At 35.5% G+C, this 14,780-nt stretch overlaps 1 protein-coding gene across 1 annotated transcript in view; it reads left to right on the top strand.

The window, feature by feature from the left end:
- The first annotated feature begins 502 nt into the window (after nt 1–502).
- The window catches only part of LOC124363587 (verprolin-like), a 34,058-nt gene continuing 19,780 nt past the window's right edge, over nt 503–14,780 (top strand). The window contains exon 1 of the mRNA XM_046818843.1: nt 503–2,210. Within this exon, the coding sequence (XP_046674799.1) occupies nt 503–2,210 (1,708 nt within the window). The remainder of the gene's footprint in view (nt 2,211–14,780) is intronic.

The following is a 14,780-nucleotide window of genomic DNA, read 5'->3' as shown; positions in this document are numbered from 1 at the left end:
TCCCGCCCTAGCGATGACAACTGGTTCAAGAACTGTCCGATGTACATAACCACCCAGGGATTTCCCGAACCACCGAACCGTGCCACAATTCCAAATCGACGTATAACTTTTGTGTAGTTGTTTTTAACAATTCCTTGAACTATTCGACTTTTATAGAAGTGAATCGAGACTTATTCCTCATTCTGCTCATTAATTAGGGTATATCTGAACCCTTTCAACAAAATTCTACATAAGGTATTTCAAAGGTTATTGTTATTCGTCCAAGGAATTCATTTACCAGGAAAAGAGCCCGTTTAGAGTTAAGGTCTTTCAAATATGAAAATAAATCAAATGATTTAAAGAGCTTGCGTAAAAGTTTAAACATTTTAGTACTGTTAAAAACTGGCAATAGTCTTACGATAGTTTAAACTGTTTTGATATTGTTTGAGGCAGTTCCTTCATGGTTATGATGTTTGTTTCAGTATCCTGCTGACGGTGCGCTTGGAGAATTAAGTCTTCCGCAATGGAAGTAAATATATACTTTCTGCTCGCCCTCGTGGTGTTGGCAACAGTCTCTTTACCAGGATCAGCCATCACCAACACTGCCTCTGGACAAACAAGGGAGCGTCGCTCTTTCAAGGCGCTAACTGCCAAGAAGATTCCGGTCATCGGTTCACTATTCGCCGGTAAAAAGCTGCCCATCGTTGGTTCATTGTTTGGTGAGGAAGAAACACCTGAAATTCCACATTTAGGAAAGTATCCGTTATGGAAAATTCACAGATACAACGGTATTGAATTACGCCCCGTTCCATTACCAGGAGATCACACTCCTCTTCACCCAGTGTTTCCTATAGTACCGGAGGAAGCACCTTCTATAGTAAACGTACCTGATCCTAACTATGCTATTCATACAGTGACACCTCCACCGACTGAATATGGTCTTCCGCATAATCATGCTCCCTATTCTCCACAAGTAGATCATTCTGGTCCCTACCCTCCACCAAATATTCCATCTGGACCATATCCTGCTGAAAATTCGCCTTCAGGTCCGTATTCACCTTCAAATTCTCCACCAGGACCATACCCTTCAACAAATATCCCCACAGAACCCCACTCTGTAATCTACAATGCTCAACTGCCTTCAAGGGCTCCGAGAGGTCCTGCAACTGCCAGCGCTAGTGCCCAAGCGAGTTCATCAGGATTCTCATCATCTGATTCTTCAGCAAATGTGCAGACTTCTTATGCGGCTGAACATAATGTTGAAGATTTAGGTAATCTTCAAGATTTGCATAATGTCCTTCCACCAGAATTGTACCAAATGATGCAACAGTATATCTCCACACCTGCAGGGCGGGAAAGGGTTGGCGCGCTCTTAGGAATAGCTGAAAAAGCAAAGAAGCTGAAGAGGAATACGGCCCGTTCAATCCAAGGAATATTTCAAAAATTTTTCGGTGGTGCTGGAGGCTCGACAAACGTTGCACTGCAAAGTGGAACATACACGAACATACCTGCGCCATACCCAGCACCTCAAGGCATATTTAATAGTTTCGGATCAGTAGGAACCGGAATATCTGGAGATTTGTTGCCATCTCTCCCCAAGGATCCGGAACTCCCAGAAATACCAGGGTTGCAAGCCACACCACCCGTTCCGGGATTACCTCATATCCATTTACCAGCCATCAGCCAAGTGCCAGCGAGCCATACCGGAAATCATTACGTCAGCATTAGGCTGCCGCAAGCTCCGGAGCTTCCACCAATACACCATAGTTTCCCAGAACAACACGCTCCATCGTACAGTTTACCAGCTGAAACTTACGGCCCTCCTTTTAAAACTACAGGGGTATCTGCAGAATCATACAACGCTCACGCTCATACGTACAGTGCTCCTCAGATACCTTCCACATCGTACGGAGTTCCTTCTGGACCGGTATACCCATACCAACCCCACACCCCAGCGACAACACCGTACCACGCTCCTCAACAGTCATATGAAGTTCCGACTGATTCTTTCTCGGCAGGTTCAGAGATCAATGTCCATACAGAGCCTCTACAGAAAGGATTGGCGGAAGAAGTGGTAAATGGAACACACGAATTCTTGAATACAACAAAACTTCACCGAGTGCAGAACTCCCAGTCCTTCCTTGGAGAAGACATGAGGATATATCTGGACAGTGACCACCCAGCAGCATTTACCCCTTCTCAAGAGATTGACATCAATGATAACCAATATGGTATGTTTACAAATCAATTCGCTCATAAATAAGTTAATTTCTCTTAAATGTAAGAGGTTAAAAGGCACTGATGGATTACTAACATACAATACAATACAATTTCTATTTATTATTTTTAAACATTTTAACAGTTCAAATATTGGTCTCTTATGAATACTGGAGATTCCTGTTGTTAATTTAATTTTACCATGCCAAGGCCTGCGGTAATTTAATAGTAGAGGGGACAATTTTATCCACAGTAAAAGACATATATATTATGATTAGTAATGTCTATTTTTAGATACGACACATAATTTAAGAGATTGCTCTGCTCCTTTCGTGAGCCAACCATAACACGTTGAGCTGTGCATTGACTGTCAAGTCCTACTCTACTCTATACACATTAAATTCTGTTATAGATCCAAAGTAATTTGAAAATATTTTACGTTTTAGTGCAATCATCAATGTTTTTCTTTATAGTGATGTGTAATGATATACAATGTTAGTCACAGCAAATACAGTTATAAATTATCACATACGTTGCTATATTCATTATTAGCTTTAGATAAGCTATAATAAAGACATAAACTATGATTATGTAGTGTCTCATATTAAAATACCATAATTATTATGAGAATTTCGTGTTGGAAACGTGGTGCAGCAATGTATAGATAGCTATCTTCTGCTCAATGTAGTAATCCATTTCAAATAATCCATCAAACGTTGTATTGTTTGAACATTACAAAATTTATAACAATCATCGAGAATACAGTTTAAAATTTTAAACATTTGAACAAATACACCCCATTGAAATCGTAATCAAACGTCAAGCATTCAACTCGCCCAAATCCAGTCTTGCCAATTTTTGCATTTCCATTGCCGGTTTTCAGTCTTATAATCCGTCAACTAGTCGTATAAACTCATATACTTTTGTAGCACTGGTTGGGGGGGGGGGGGTAGAAATCTGGTCTAATAGCTTTTAATACTTTGGATGTTTGGGAATTTTATTTGACTCAACTAACAGTAGGTTACCTTCCTATATCTACAGTTTGTAAATACTTCAATACGAATGAACGTTTAACTACTTAACATACTACTCTTCGACGTACAAAATAAAGTTGCTCATAAAATGTAGAAAGTAGTTGTAGTATCAAATGTTGCGATTTTTAGTGTTTTATACGATCACACTCATTTTGATGAAAACTTTATCATTTGATGAAAGTATCCTCTCATAGGCTGTTACTTAATCAAAGTTAATAGAGGCTTTGCTTCCTATTGTTTGTATAGTTAAAGTTTTGCTTTGCTTGGCCTTTCATAAAGGTTTCAATCGTTCTCTTACGTTTCCTTATGTAGATCAATACCTTAAAAATTTATGTGTAGATATTTTGAAAAAAAAACTACCCTCTACGCTTTTCAGAACAACTCTTGTTCATTGTACTTACTTGTTCCTCCGCTTTTTAATCGTAAAGTTGTCAGTTAAAGGCTTGAAGTTTTAAAATTTGAAACCAGAAGATTAAAGTTAGTTATATGGATCAATGATCCAACTAAAAGTCTGAAACGGTAGGGATTAAGTAATTGTATATCATTAAGCTTACATTGATTACGCCTTATAATTAGTCTCACGAGTTCAATTGGATAACTCGTATTCGAGAGTTAGTATTCTGATATATACACAGGCCATAAGGAACTGAAACAATGAAAGCCTCTCGTTGCTTATTCTATTGAGTAACAGTTCATCATTTTAAATTCTATATGAATCTTCGGTATGAAAGACCTCGTCTTTAGTTTATTGTTTGTGATTGTGATCTGAATTTCGGATGGAACCTATTCAGATATAACATAGAACTGTCACACAAAATATATCTTTACTATGTAATTAATACTAATAACAGGTGCCACATTTATTTAATATTTTATCCTCATCTGTTATGCGATGTAGCTATTTATTACCTGAAATAAGGAGTAAGTTTTATTGTACTATAAGTCTGTGTAGTGACAAAGCTTTGCTTGTTACTTTGCTTCTTAGTGTATAAACAGCTGTTTACTGTCCAATTTATTGGAACAAGCATTTGATGATATTTTGTATAAGCCGTGTTGTGTAAAATAGATTTCAATAAAATTATTTAGAATATAAGCTTACATTTTTAGTCCAACCATTTAAACTCTAGATGTAGAATATTTTTGTGTGTGTAACGAAAGGAAAGCTCCTAGTCACCTTCTAGAGACTTGCAGCCCTCTGGACTGTCCCGTCTGGTGAAACTCCTCTATTTTAGGATGAGAAAGTGACACTTTCTTCCTTTTATACAAAAATAACTATTTAACAACTACACTGTAATTTTTAAATATGAGTATACAGACGGTACAGTAGGGTTTCGTATTTATTATTAAGAAATTAATATACATTTTAATGCAATTTCGACATCAATAGTTTTTGAGATTTTTTCTTGCACTGTAAATGTTTATTGATAAAAACATAAAATCACTAATACAATATTTTTATCTTTTAGCCACAAACAGTGAAGAAGACGCAGAACACTGAAGTGAAAATACTACAAGGGAAGAGAGGAACATCGGCAGATTTAAGTTCTTAACATAAGAATGATTTATTTATTATATATTTACACTTAAGTACCGCAAAATGACTTCTTGATAAACAATCTATGTTTATTTAGGAGGGGGGAAGAATATTACGTTTATTTTTGCATTTCCATTACACTATATGGAGTAGCACTAAACAAATAGTTTTGAAATCATAGCAGTATGTTATTACAAATAATATGTTAGTTAAAATTAGCCTTAAATAATATATTCTACCTGTTTTACAAATCAGGCTTATGTTTAATTATATAATACACGATTGTGTTATTTTTGTATTTATTAGAACAATGTTATTATTTATTGTAACATTCATTTTGAATGATTCACGTAAACTCTAAGAGTGTGACTGCGAGGTAATAAATATTTTAATAAAATATATTACAAATAATCGATTGGTTTTATAATTAAAGCCCTAGTTGAAGATAAAACCGCAACATGGCATCTATTTTAAATAATATGTTCGTTGTTATAATGACTAAAATAAAAGATGTTGGAAGAGAAACAAATTTTTCAAAGGATGAAAATTACCTACCAAGTCAAACGTCTTCTATGGCGTAATTCAAATAAGTTACGTCGCTGAGTTCATCCTCTTACCGTCATAATTTCCGGTTCCGTTGCAAGAAAGAATTACATTTTTGTATTGAGAACTTCTTTAATAATAATAGTGAGTGTTTTCTCTACTTGTCTGTTGTTTCTGTTTGTGTTCCCAGATCTCATTACTCATTACTCGACTGTTTCATTCTATGAACATTTAACTTTTATAATCATTAAGACTGTTTTTTAAATACAGATATTTATACAAAATAATCGAACATTAAAGCATTCACAACCTATTCTTAAAAATTATGGTACGATATTTTGGCATTTGTTTAGTTCCCGCAAGATTATTGTATAAGTAATATCCTCTGTGTATCCCCTTTTGTATTACTCTGCAACAGGCTGGCAACTCGTTCTTTTGGATCTCAAGAATCTTGGACCATATGAGTCCAGACTGTTGATTGTTTGTATGTTGTATCTAGTATGTGAGGCTCTCCTTCAAGGCCATATACTGAGTCTCTACAGGGATTGATTTCCTGTAATTTTATCGAAAGGACGTAAAACTAATGTTGAAATTAGCAATTTTAGCCATGCTCTTTCCAGTCATTAGATGAATCAGTACAGTATGAGGTAGGTAAGGTTTTCAGTTTTCAGACGGGTTTAAACCTGCATTTCTCTAACCCAAACGCATATTCTGACGCTATAAATAATTTTACCATCCACAGTGGAAAGTTGTATGCAAACGTTACAGTGTACTAACATACTACCAGGATCAAGTTTGATTGTACGAGAATTGTTTTGAAAAAGGTACCCTCTACTCACAGAACCTGTTTCTTTTGTTTTATCATGTAAATTATATTATAGGATACTTGATTAAGTAACTCTTAATAAACAAGTGTTATTCATACATATTGCAAGCCGATTTGTCACAAAATGCGTCCATCATCCTCGTATCTGATTAGGCTGTACAGAAATTTAACAAATTATTAATTTAAAAAAAAACGTCAAAAGCCTAAAAACAGTTTAAGATTCAATACTAATTACCATCAACATAATTACAATATACGAAAATTATTTAACTTTAAACAATGGAACTTATTGAACATTCCATACTTTGGTCACATTTTCCTAAAGCATCAGAATACAGTTTTACTTCCAAAAGTAGGCTGTCGATTAAAAGTATATTAATTTACCCACAAAAAGAAATGGTCACATCATTGGGTTAATCTTTAAGTATTCCTCTTGTCTATATTAAGGGCTTCCTTACCTGGCAAAAAGGTCTACTTAAGCATTTTGAAAGGTGGCTTAAACACATGTTCTTTGTTGTTTGGAGATGCCTAAAAAGTTATATTCCTAAATTAATATGTAAATTTCACAATTTTGCATATGTTAATCGCCATTTTATTGAGTGAGCTTTCCAAAACCTGACACACGGAGAGGCTGGCTTCATTTCTCTTGGAGGCCACTCCTTACGATTTCATTGAGCATTAACGAAAAATAACCTTCGGGTGATATTTTGGGCATAAATGAGCTAGACGTTTGAAATGTTGTATATTTTGCTATTGCTATGGGTCCTGGTAAAATTCATCTTTTGTCTGCCTCTCTGTAATTCATTTATGCGGGCAATGTCGGGCATTTATGTTTAATGATGGCCGTGTCCCTGTATGAGATTTGAGTGAGAGTCATTGAAGCCTATTACTCAGTAGGCTAGGAGGAAAATGTCTCTCCAATTTGCCTAAGGGTTATACATTTTTCTGATTATTTGTCTCTGCTCAGGGAATCTCGAGAAATCAACTTTCGACTTTTAAATGTTTCACACAACTTCAATGAAGCTTATAACGCGACATGTAGTTTGACACACATTTTGTAACGTCTTCTTTTGAATAGGGTGTATTTTTCAAGCTTTCAGCTTCGAACATTAACAGGAGAAATTTAGAAATCACCTGAAAGGAAATGAATGCTATACAAAATGAGCCAAGACGTCAACATTAACTTTGAGAATTAGGTTTTACAGTGTATTCTGAAGTTCTTTAGGCATGTCCACAACTTAATACAAAAATAAAATTTAACGTGAATTACATTTTTTTAACATTTAAAGTTTTGAATTCATGTATTTTTATGAAACATTTTATTTTTACGTGGTACATTAGGTATATTTCTATAAGGTATTGGACTTTAAATATTAAACTTCAAAAGAGTGAAGACGAATGCCCTTCTCTTACCAACAACTAACCCTATTCAAATAGGATAAAAATTTAGTTTTAGTAATAAAACAAACTCATTATTAAGAGCCAATATTTTTTTTAATCATCACTGTATGACTAGAATTGCGTCTTCTTTAATGATCTATTTCGGTACGATTAGGTTGATATCCTCAAAAAACATATGGATTTGCATGAAAGGGTATTAAGTATTTAGAGCTTATCAAGTTAGCAGCGATATGTCGATAAGTAAGAGCCCTTGACATTGCTGGTGTTGAGAGGTGGAAGCGTACGACTGGACCAGGAACCCTGACAATCCTCTACAGTTGATGTGTTAGTGGGGCCGCGCCGCTCGCCGTGTCAGGAGAAGGACACTTCAAGTCACTCAGCTGCTGTTTCAACGATCGTGTTACGTTTAATCTCTCTATAAGTGGAGATTAAAATCTCGACAATTTTTGCAGCACAGAATTATGGCTACTGAAAAATGTGATCATAAAATCTGGTTAATCACACCATAAAATAATTATTATTAGGAATACACCAAATTGTAAGTTTAAACTCAAACTCACTCGTTTAGTACACGACAGAACAGGCCAAATCACTGTAGCCCTGAAATACTCTAGGTACCGAGAGCTAATTTGTATTGTACAGCACAGAATTTTGGTTATATTGAAATCAATAGAACGATTTCTTATAAAAATAAATTAATTGTCAAACGCAATAGTTGACCTTTTATGAAGGTCTAAACAGGTAAATACAGAAAGGATAACAGGATTTAGAACTTTTGCCAGATAAGAGAATACTATATAGTTTAATATAAATAATAATGTTGTGTTAAATGACATTTTTCTTAGCACAACACACATAAAATTTACCGAAATAGCTATATAACCTGTATATAAGTAAATACAGAGACTGATAGTTGTTACTTTCAGTGAAATACTCAGTCTTTACATGATTATTTCCGTCTCAGACTTTTGATTTTAAGTGTGTCAGCTTAAAAATCTTATTAAGCTTCGGAAAAGATTATCGTTTCATATTTTTAACCTTTTATATAGCCTCCCATTTTGAACTCCACTAAAAATAGCGCGGCTTACGATTGATTTCTTTTTTAGGAGAGAGATATTGATTTTCATTCTACAGATTTTAAGAAAACAACAGGTTTTCCGGTTGTGAGGTGTATATTGGTTATCGGCTCCTGGACCATTAACCTACTGTTCAGGGTGTATTGTTACATAACAGTGGCGCACCCAGGGAATCTTCTCTGGGGGTGTCCGGAACATCAGGAGTCGGCCGTATGAAATGTACCCAGTTTAGGAGGGAGCGATTCTTGGGGGCGCAAACCACCAGTCTACACAAGGCGGTGTTGCCTCATCGTGCATACGGAAGAGAACAAACTGACCCAATAAAGAACTGGTTCAGAGCTCGGCAACTCACTACTGTGACGTTTCTCGTCGGGACTATTGTAACAGATACTTTGTACCGAGTACTCGTGTCCCGAGAGTACCTGTTACCGCAAACCGAAAGTACCCGATACAGGTTACTGTTACGATAGTTTTACGATATAGATATATTACACGTCACGGTTACGTGGTACATAGTACTCGGACTCGTTTAACAGTAAAGTAAATGGAATACATAACTGTACCATTTTATGAGTATTTTGAATATTTTTAACGTATGACACAAAATCAGTCCTAGTACAGCTACAAGCCGCAAGAAATAGTTCAAACTTACCCCACTCAATTTCATTGTTATTGTGACGGTGAAATTAAAATATTTTGAATCTGAACAAAATTGAATTATTCTATGTGTGGGGTCGTGTTTTACGTAAAAATAGTTGTTAAGTTTGAATATGTGTGTTAGATTATAATATGTTTGATTTTTAAGTTACCATATAGAAGTCGAGAACATATTCGAACATCGCGTGCTCTGGGTAGGTGAGAACAGGTACCGTTCGTCTCCCCCTCCCTGCCAGTCTGTGCGTCCCTGTTACGTAATTATCCCTTACAAAACTTAACATATTTCATGTTTGGCAAATAACTTCTTCAGAATAATTTATACTAAAGGGATGTAAAAATAATTAATTTTGTGGTTACCAATCTAACACACCGATATTTCTAGGACATAAATTTGAGAATCATTTCTTATACAGTGATTATATAGACTCCCAATATTGGGATTTAGTTTTAAACAACTCTGATTAAAAGTGGTTCAGTCATCTTTTGTTATTCAGCCTCTTACTTGACTCACAGAGCATATATCTTGTAACTACGATCTCTCTAGTTGTAACCAATCGCGACGCAATAAAACCTGCTCTAAGGTATTACGTGTCACGGACAAGATGATTGTGTCATGTGGTCTGACATGTGCTGACATGTTACGTTTCAAGATCATTGCATTCCTCTCCTTTTGCGAAAACTTCCGCTGTGACAGTGCTTATGCTCAGCATGTCAATTAAAGTTAGGCGTTATCCCGTTTTCAATGGTAGCACGAGCCAATCAACGCATTGACTTTGAAAAATTACCGTATTTTATGACCAATGCAATTATGAACGATTGCGTTCATTGCGTGAATTCAGCCCTTAATTTTCCAAGATCGTTGCATTCCTCAACACTTAAGACCATTCCACCTGTGATAATGTTTACTCCTCCATACACTATAATACATCACCTTGAAAGCCTTGACATTACGGTTATAATTCAATAATTGAATGTACCGAGTATCGCGAGCAGGACGAGTGCGTGACGCAATCCAACCTGTTCTCTTCCCAGATCATCGCATTCCTCGCGTCATGTCGCTTCCACTTTCCCTCACTTTGTGGTTCCATGCTTAGTATGCCGTCTAAGGGTAATGGAAGAGCTAATGTACCGGAAGTGGATGGGTTCTGAATCACCTGTTATTCATCACTTGCATACTTTCTACTATTTATTAAAGGACGGCGCTCCGAGGCTTTCACTGTTTGATGTATCCGATTGGGTTATCCAATACAATTATTGCAATCATCATACAGCATAACGAATAATTACTGAGCATTCATTAGATGGGCGGTAAGAACCTGAAATTTGGCATGCACCTAACCTTAGGAATTGATTCAAAACAACCGTAATTAAAATCACTTCAAATTATCAGTTATCTCTGTATGTTTTGCTTATGTGATAGTCACACATTTACCCAAATATTCACGTTTTAGTGATGGTACTTGTAATTGAAAGACATTACCACCCGCTCATCCTTTCTCTTCTCAACTCGATAAACCCGTTACCGTGAGTGGCATCAGGGAAACGCAAGGTTCCCTTTCATACACGTCGAGATTTAATACACCATGGTAATTATCGTAGTTGGAAGAAATCACAATACACTCTTCTTACCTCGACTCACTACTATAACAACTTTTAGATGTACTGAAATATATCTTATAGTAGAGTGTTAACCTTTTATTTCCAATGTTTCTTTTTACACGAAAATGTTCACGATTGTTTACAAATTTGCAAGTTTGAAATCCAACAGACAATTTAGAGGGTTTAGCTACATTTTCTCTAAGTAAATGTGAAAAATCGATAGGTTGTAAGGGATTTAGTATTTTAACACCTTTATATAATAAAATGAGCACGATTATATAAAATGTGAGTTAAAAAACCGTACTTTGGATTAATTTGGAATTTGGATTAATTATTCAAGTACGGAGGTTTTGCGTTTTTATAATCTACAGAAGGTGAGTAGTGAAATCCAGTGTGGGGTGTAAATGGATATCGGCTACTGGCTACGACACCAAGTCGGATAAAAGGCTGTTATTAGTCGTGCAGGAATTCACTGATTAACATCGGCCACGTCTACACATTCCTTCTGGTAGTGAAAATTCTGCAGTGGTTCAGTTGGTTTATTCCTACACATGGAAGTTTGTGAGAACCCTCTACTAGGTGGAAATGGATAATTTTTAATTAGTGTCTAGTCAAAGGCAACACAATTATGTTATTCCTTCAAAATTTTCCGTCTATAGTCAATAATCAGCTTGAAACAAACAATTGATATGCTTTAATTTAATATTTGCACGTACGTCTCAAGCCGATAAAGATATAGAGATGGATTATTGTACCAGATGAAACTAATAGAGCATTTTTGTAAAAACCTTAAGATCACTTTACCAGTCCTTTAGAATGTTTTAAACAACATGAAGAATGCAAAAAACGTCCTTTCAGCTTAGTCGGAATAAAGGTAGATTTCGCATTTAGCTGTCATCTCTAAATGTAAAACTGAAGATGCGCTGTTAGTTTAGACATTAACACTGATGATATGATGACTTTCAAGGTTACTATGTTAACATACTCGTAACACTTAGCTATAATCTTAGGTTTGAAATATTTAGAAACCTTACCAGAAAATAATTGTTATACGCATATACGTTTTTAAACAATGTGAACTTTTGGTAAGAATAACTGTAGCTTTAAATTGTTTTAACATCTGTATAGTGCCGATTTGATGCCTTATCGGAATTCACAACATTTATAATATTTATAATATATCGAAATTTTGCAAAATTTTCTCACTTCAATTAAGAAATAATGTATTAGTTTGGAATAACTAAAGGACTATCTCAGGTGTATGTAAGTTTAGTTTGAATTGGCTAGAAGTTACGGCATTAATGTGTTCATATTTATCTAATAACACAATGATACTGTATATCATTACTCAACCATTTGTACAACCGTTATCTGAATAATTTACAAAGGATATATAATTTTAAAACGTAAAAAACCGTTGTCAACGACACGAGAGTTCTAAAAATCTTCTTATATTTTCACTAGAGAGAATAAAAACTAAGATACAACAATTCCTTTTCAATGGTTCATTCCTCCATTGTAATTTTTATAATGTTCTTAAATCTTCTAAAGGAGTTTTGAATACATTTTAAGCAACTTATTAATATAACTTATATATTCACTTGCTTTCTGACTATCAACTTGATTTCAGAACGAATAAGCAGACCACATATCCAGTAGTCATTCTGGTGGAAATGGTTTAGAGAGATTGAAAGGTCAAAATTCAAAATTTAGTGTGTTTCTAAAAAAATTCGACTGTGTTGACCACTCCAAACCGTTTGAAAAATTATTAATTTCTTGACATTAGAGGCATGACCCGCCAGTGGTTTAGATTTCTAAGCTATTCAACAAATTTTCTAAATATAAAATAATTTTTCTGAACCAATTCAACCGATTTTGGAATTCCTTTAGGGTTTAATAATCATCCATATCCTTTTACTACATTTCAATGACATAGGATCATCATTAAGATGGAAGACTTGTACAGTATGTTGATGACGCAACAATTTCTTTCAGCAATAATTCATAAACTATTTTGGAACAAAAAACTGTGGTCGACTTTAAAGATTGTTTCTAGCATTGGTCTCTAAGTAAACTCTTCAAAATTAAATATCCTGACTTGCTCATTGCAATCACGAGATTCCAGTGACAATGAGTCAGCCGTCTTATTATGTTACATTATTATTGATGAAATATACTGTTCCAAATTCCTTGGAATATTCCTGGATCGGTAACTGACTTAGAATTTTTATATTGAACATGTTTACTGTAAACTGTCCTCAGGCATTTAAGTTTTGGGGTTTTCACCAAGTGCTACCCTTTTTAGATTTTAGTGACGGCATATTACGATGTGATTAACTCAAATTTCATCCACGGTTGGAGTTGTGAGAAGCCACCAAACATAACCAATTCCTCAGAGTTTTAAAATGTACTAAGTGCGACTACATGTCATAACTGGTATCCAGCCCGTGGCACTGCTACAAGAATCTGATTTGTTCACGGACTAATCCTCTATGAATGTTTATAGGAATTGAGTGTTAAAGAAGTACTAAACAATGATGGCTAGACGGGGAAGAGGATGGATGACCTGAGGCGAGGGTCGGGGACCGCGCATGTCACGCGGTGACGACCGACAATGTGGGTGAAAGTGAGATGAGTGGAACTTCTGAAGCATACAAAGTGCGAGCACATGTCATAACTGATGTGCAGCCAGTGGCACTGCTACACGTATCTGATTTGTTCACGGACCCATCCTCCAGGAATATTTATAGGAATCAACTGTTAAACAACCACTAAATATCTCACATGCCATTTTATATACCGGAGGGTCGGGAGATCCTATCTCGCCTATTCTAAACTTTGCAACTTTAGAACATTTTCTCAGGAACTATAACACAAAGGTTTTCTACTTTTTATAACTATGTATAGTTTTTGTACAGTGCGCATTTAAAAATCCTCGGTTGATTTTAAAAATCAGTTACTAAGGAATAATGTTTTTAAAACCATTCAGGTATCTTGTGAGGTTACTGAGAAAAAACGATCATAATAGTGTTAATAACACTATTTTTCAGGAATTACATTTAAATATATGACTTGATTATGGTTATATTACTTGTAGTAAATACAAAACGATTTGTATAGTACTTTTTGTATTACAACTTGAAATAAGCTTTATTGATCTAAAAGAACTACAGTTTACAAAATGTAGATTAAAACCAAAGTACTGTAGGCTAGTCCTTACGCCTAAGACCCCTGGTCTCTTTACATACCAGCGAATTCAAGGTCTAAATCATCTCTCTTGAGACTCTAGCTATAATCGTGTGCACTGATTTTGCAGACGTAATTACCGAATTAAGTGCCTGCAAAATTGGGTGATACTCCTACAATACACAGCTGGACAGAGTACTGGGCTAGGGGTCGTCTCGAGACTCGCATACAGTAAACAAGAATATTTGTGACCTGTCTTTGTAACCAGCTGAATGTGATTGGCATGTAATCAGCTGATATCACCGCAATCACTCCAAGTAAGTAGGACTTCTCTCACGTAAAGTAAAGATGTCTTATTTTACAAGGCAAAGTTAGGGCTAAAAAGCTCTCTCTAACACTCAACCTGGGGACCAACGGCTTAATGGTGACTTCCGAACAACAACGTACTGGTATTTGTTGAACGTTTGGCACTACAAACTTTGGTTCATATTTAATCTAACATGTGTCTTCATCAGTAGATATCACATGTTCTGGTCCCAATTTATCTTGGGGTTTGGGGTTAGTGCTCTCCAAGCTCCGGATCATAACTTAACTATTTCTCAAAATTAAGAAAAGGTCCATATGCACGTGTAAGATGTCGAGAAGATACAGTAGCCATCATTATGTCTGATATGAGCATAATCAGAATTTGCTTCAATCAGTTCAACTTCTACTACCAATCGGTCACG

This window comes from Homalodisca vitripennis, chromosome 5 (genome assembly GCF_021130785.1).
Source record: "Homalodisca vitripennis isolate AUS2020 chromosome 5, UT_GWSS_2.1, whole genome shotgun sequence".
Classification (NCBI taxonomy): Eukaryota; Metazoa; Arthropoda; class Insecta; order Hemiptera; family Cicadellidae; genus Homalodisca; species Homalodisca vitripennis.
The sequence above is the reverse complement of the archived record's forward strand: the minus strand, read 5'-3'. Positions and strand labels throughout refer to the sequence as shown.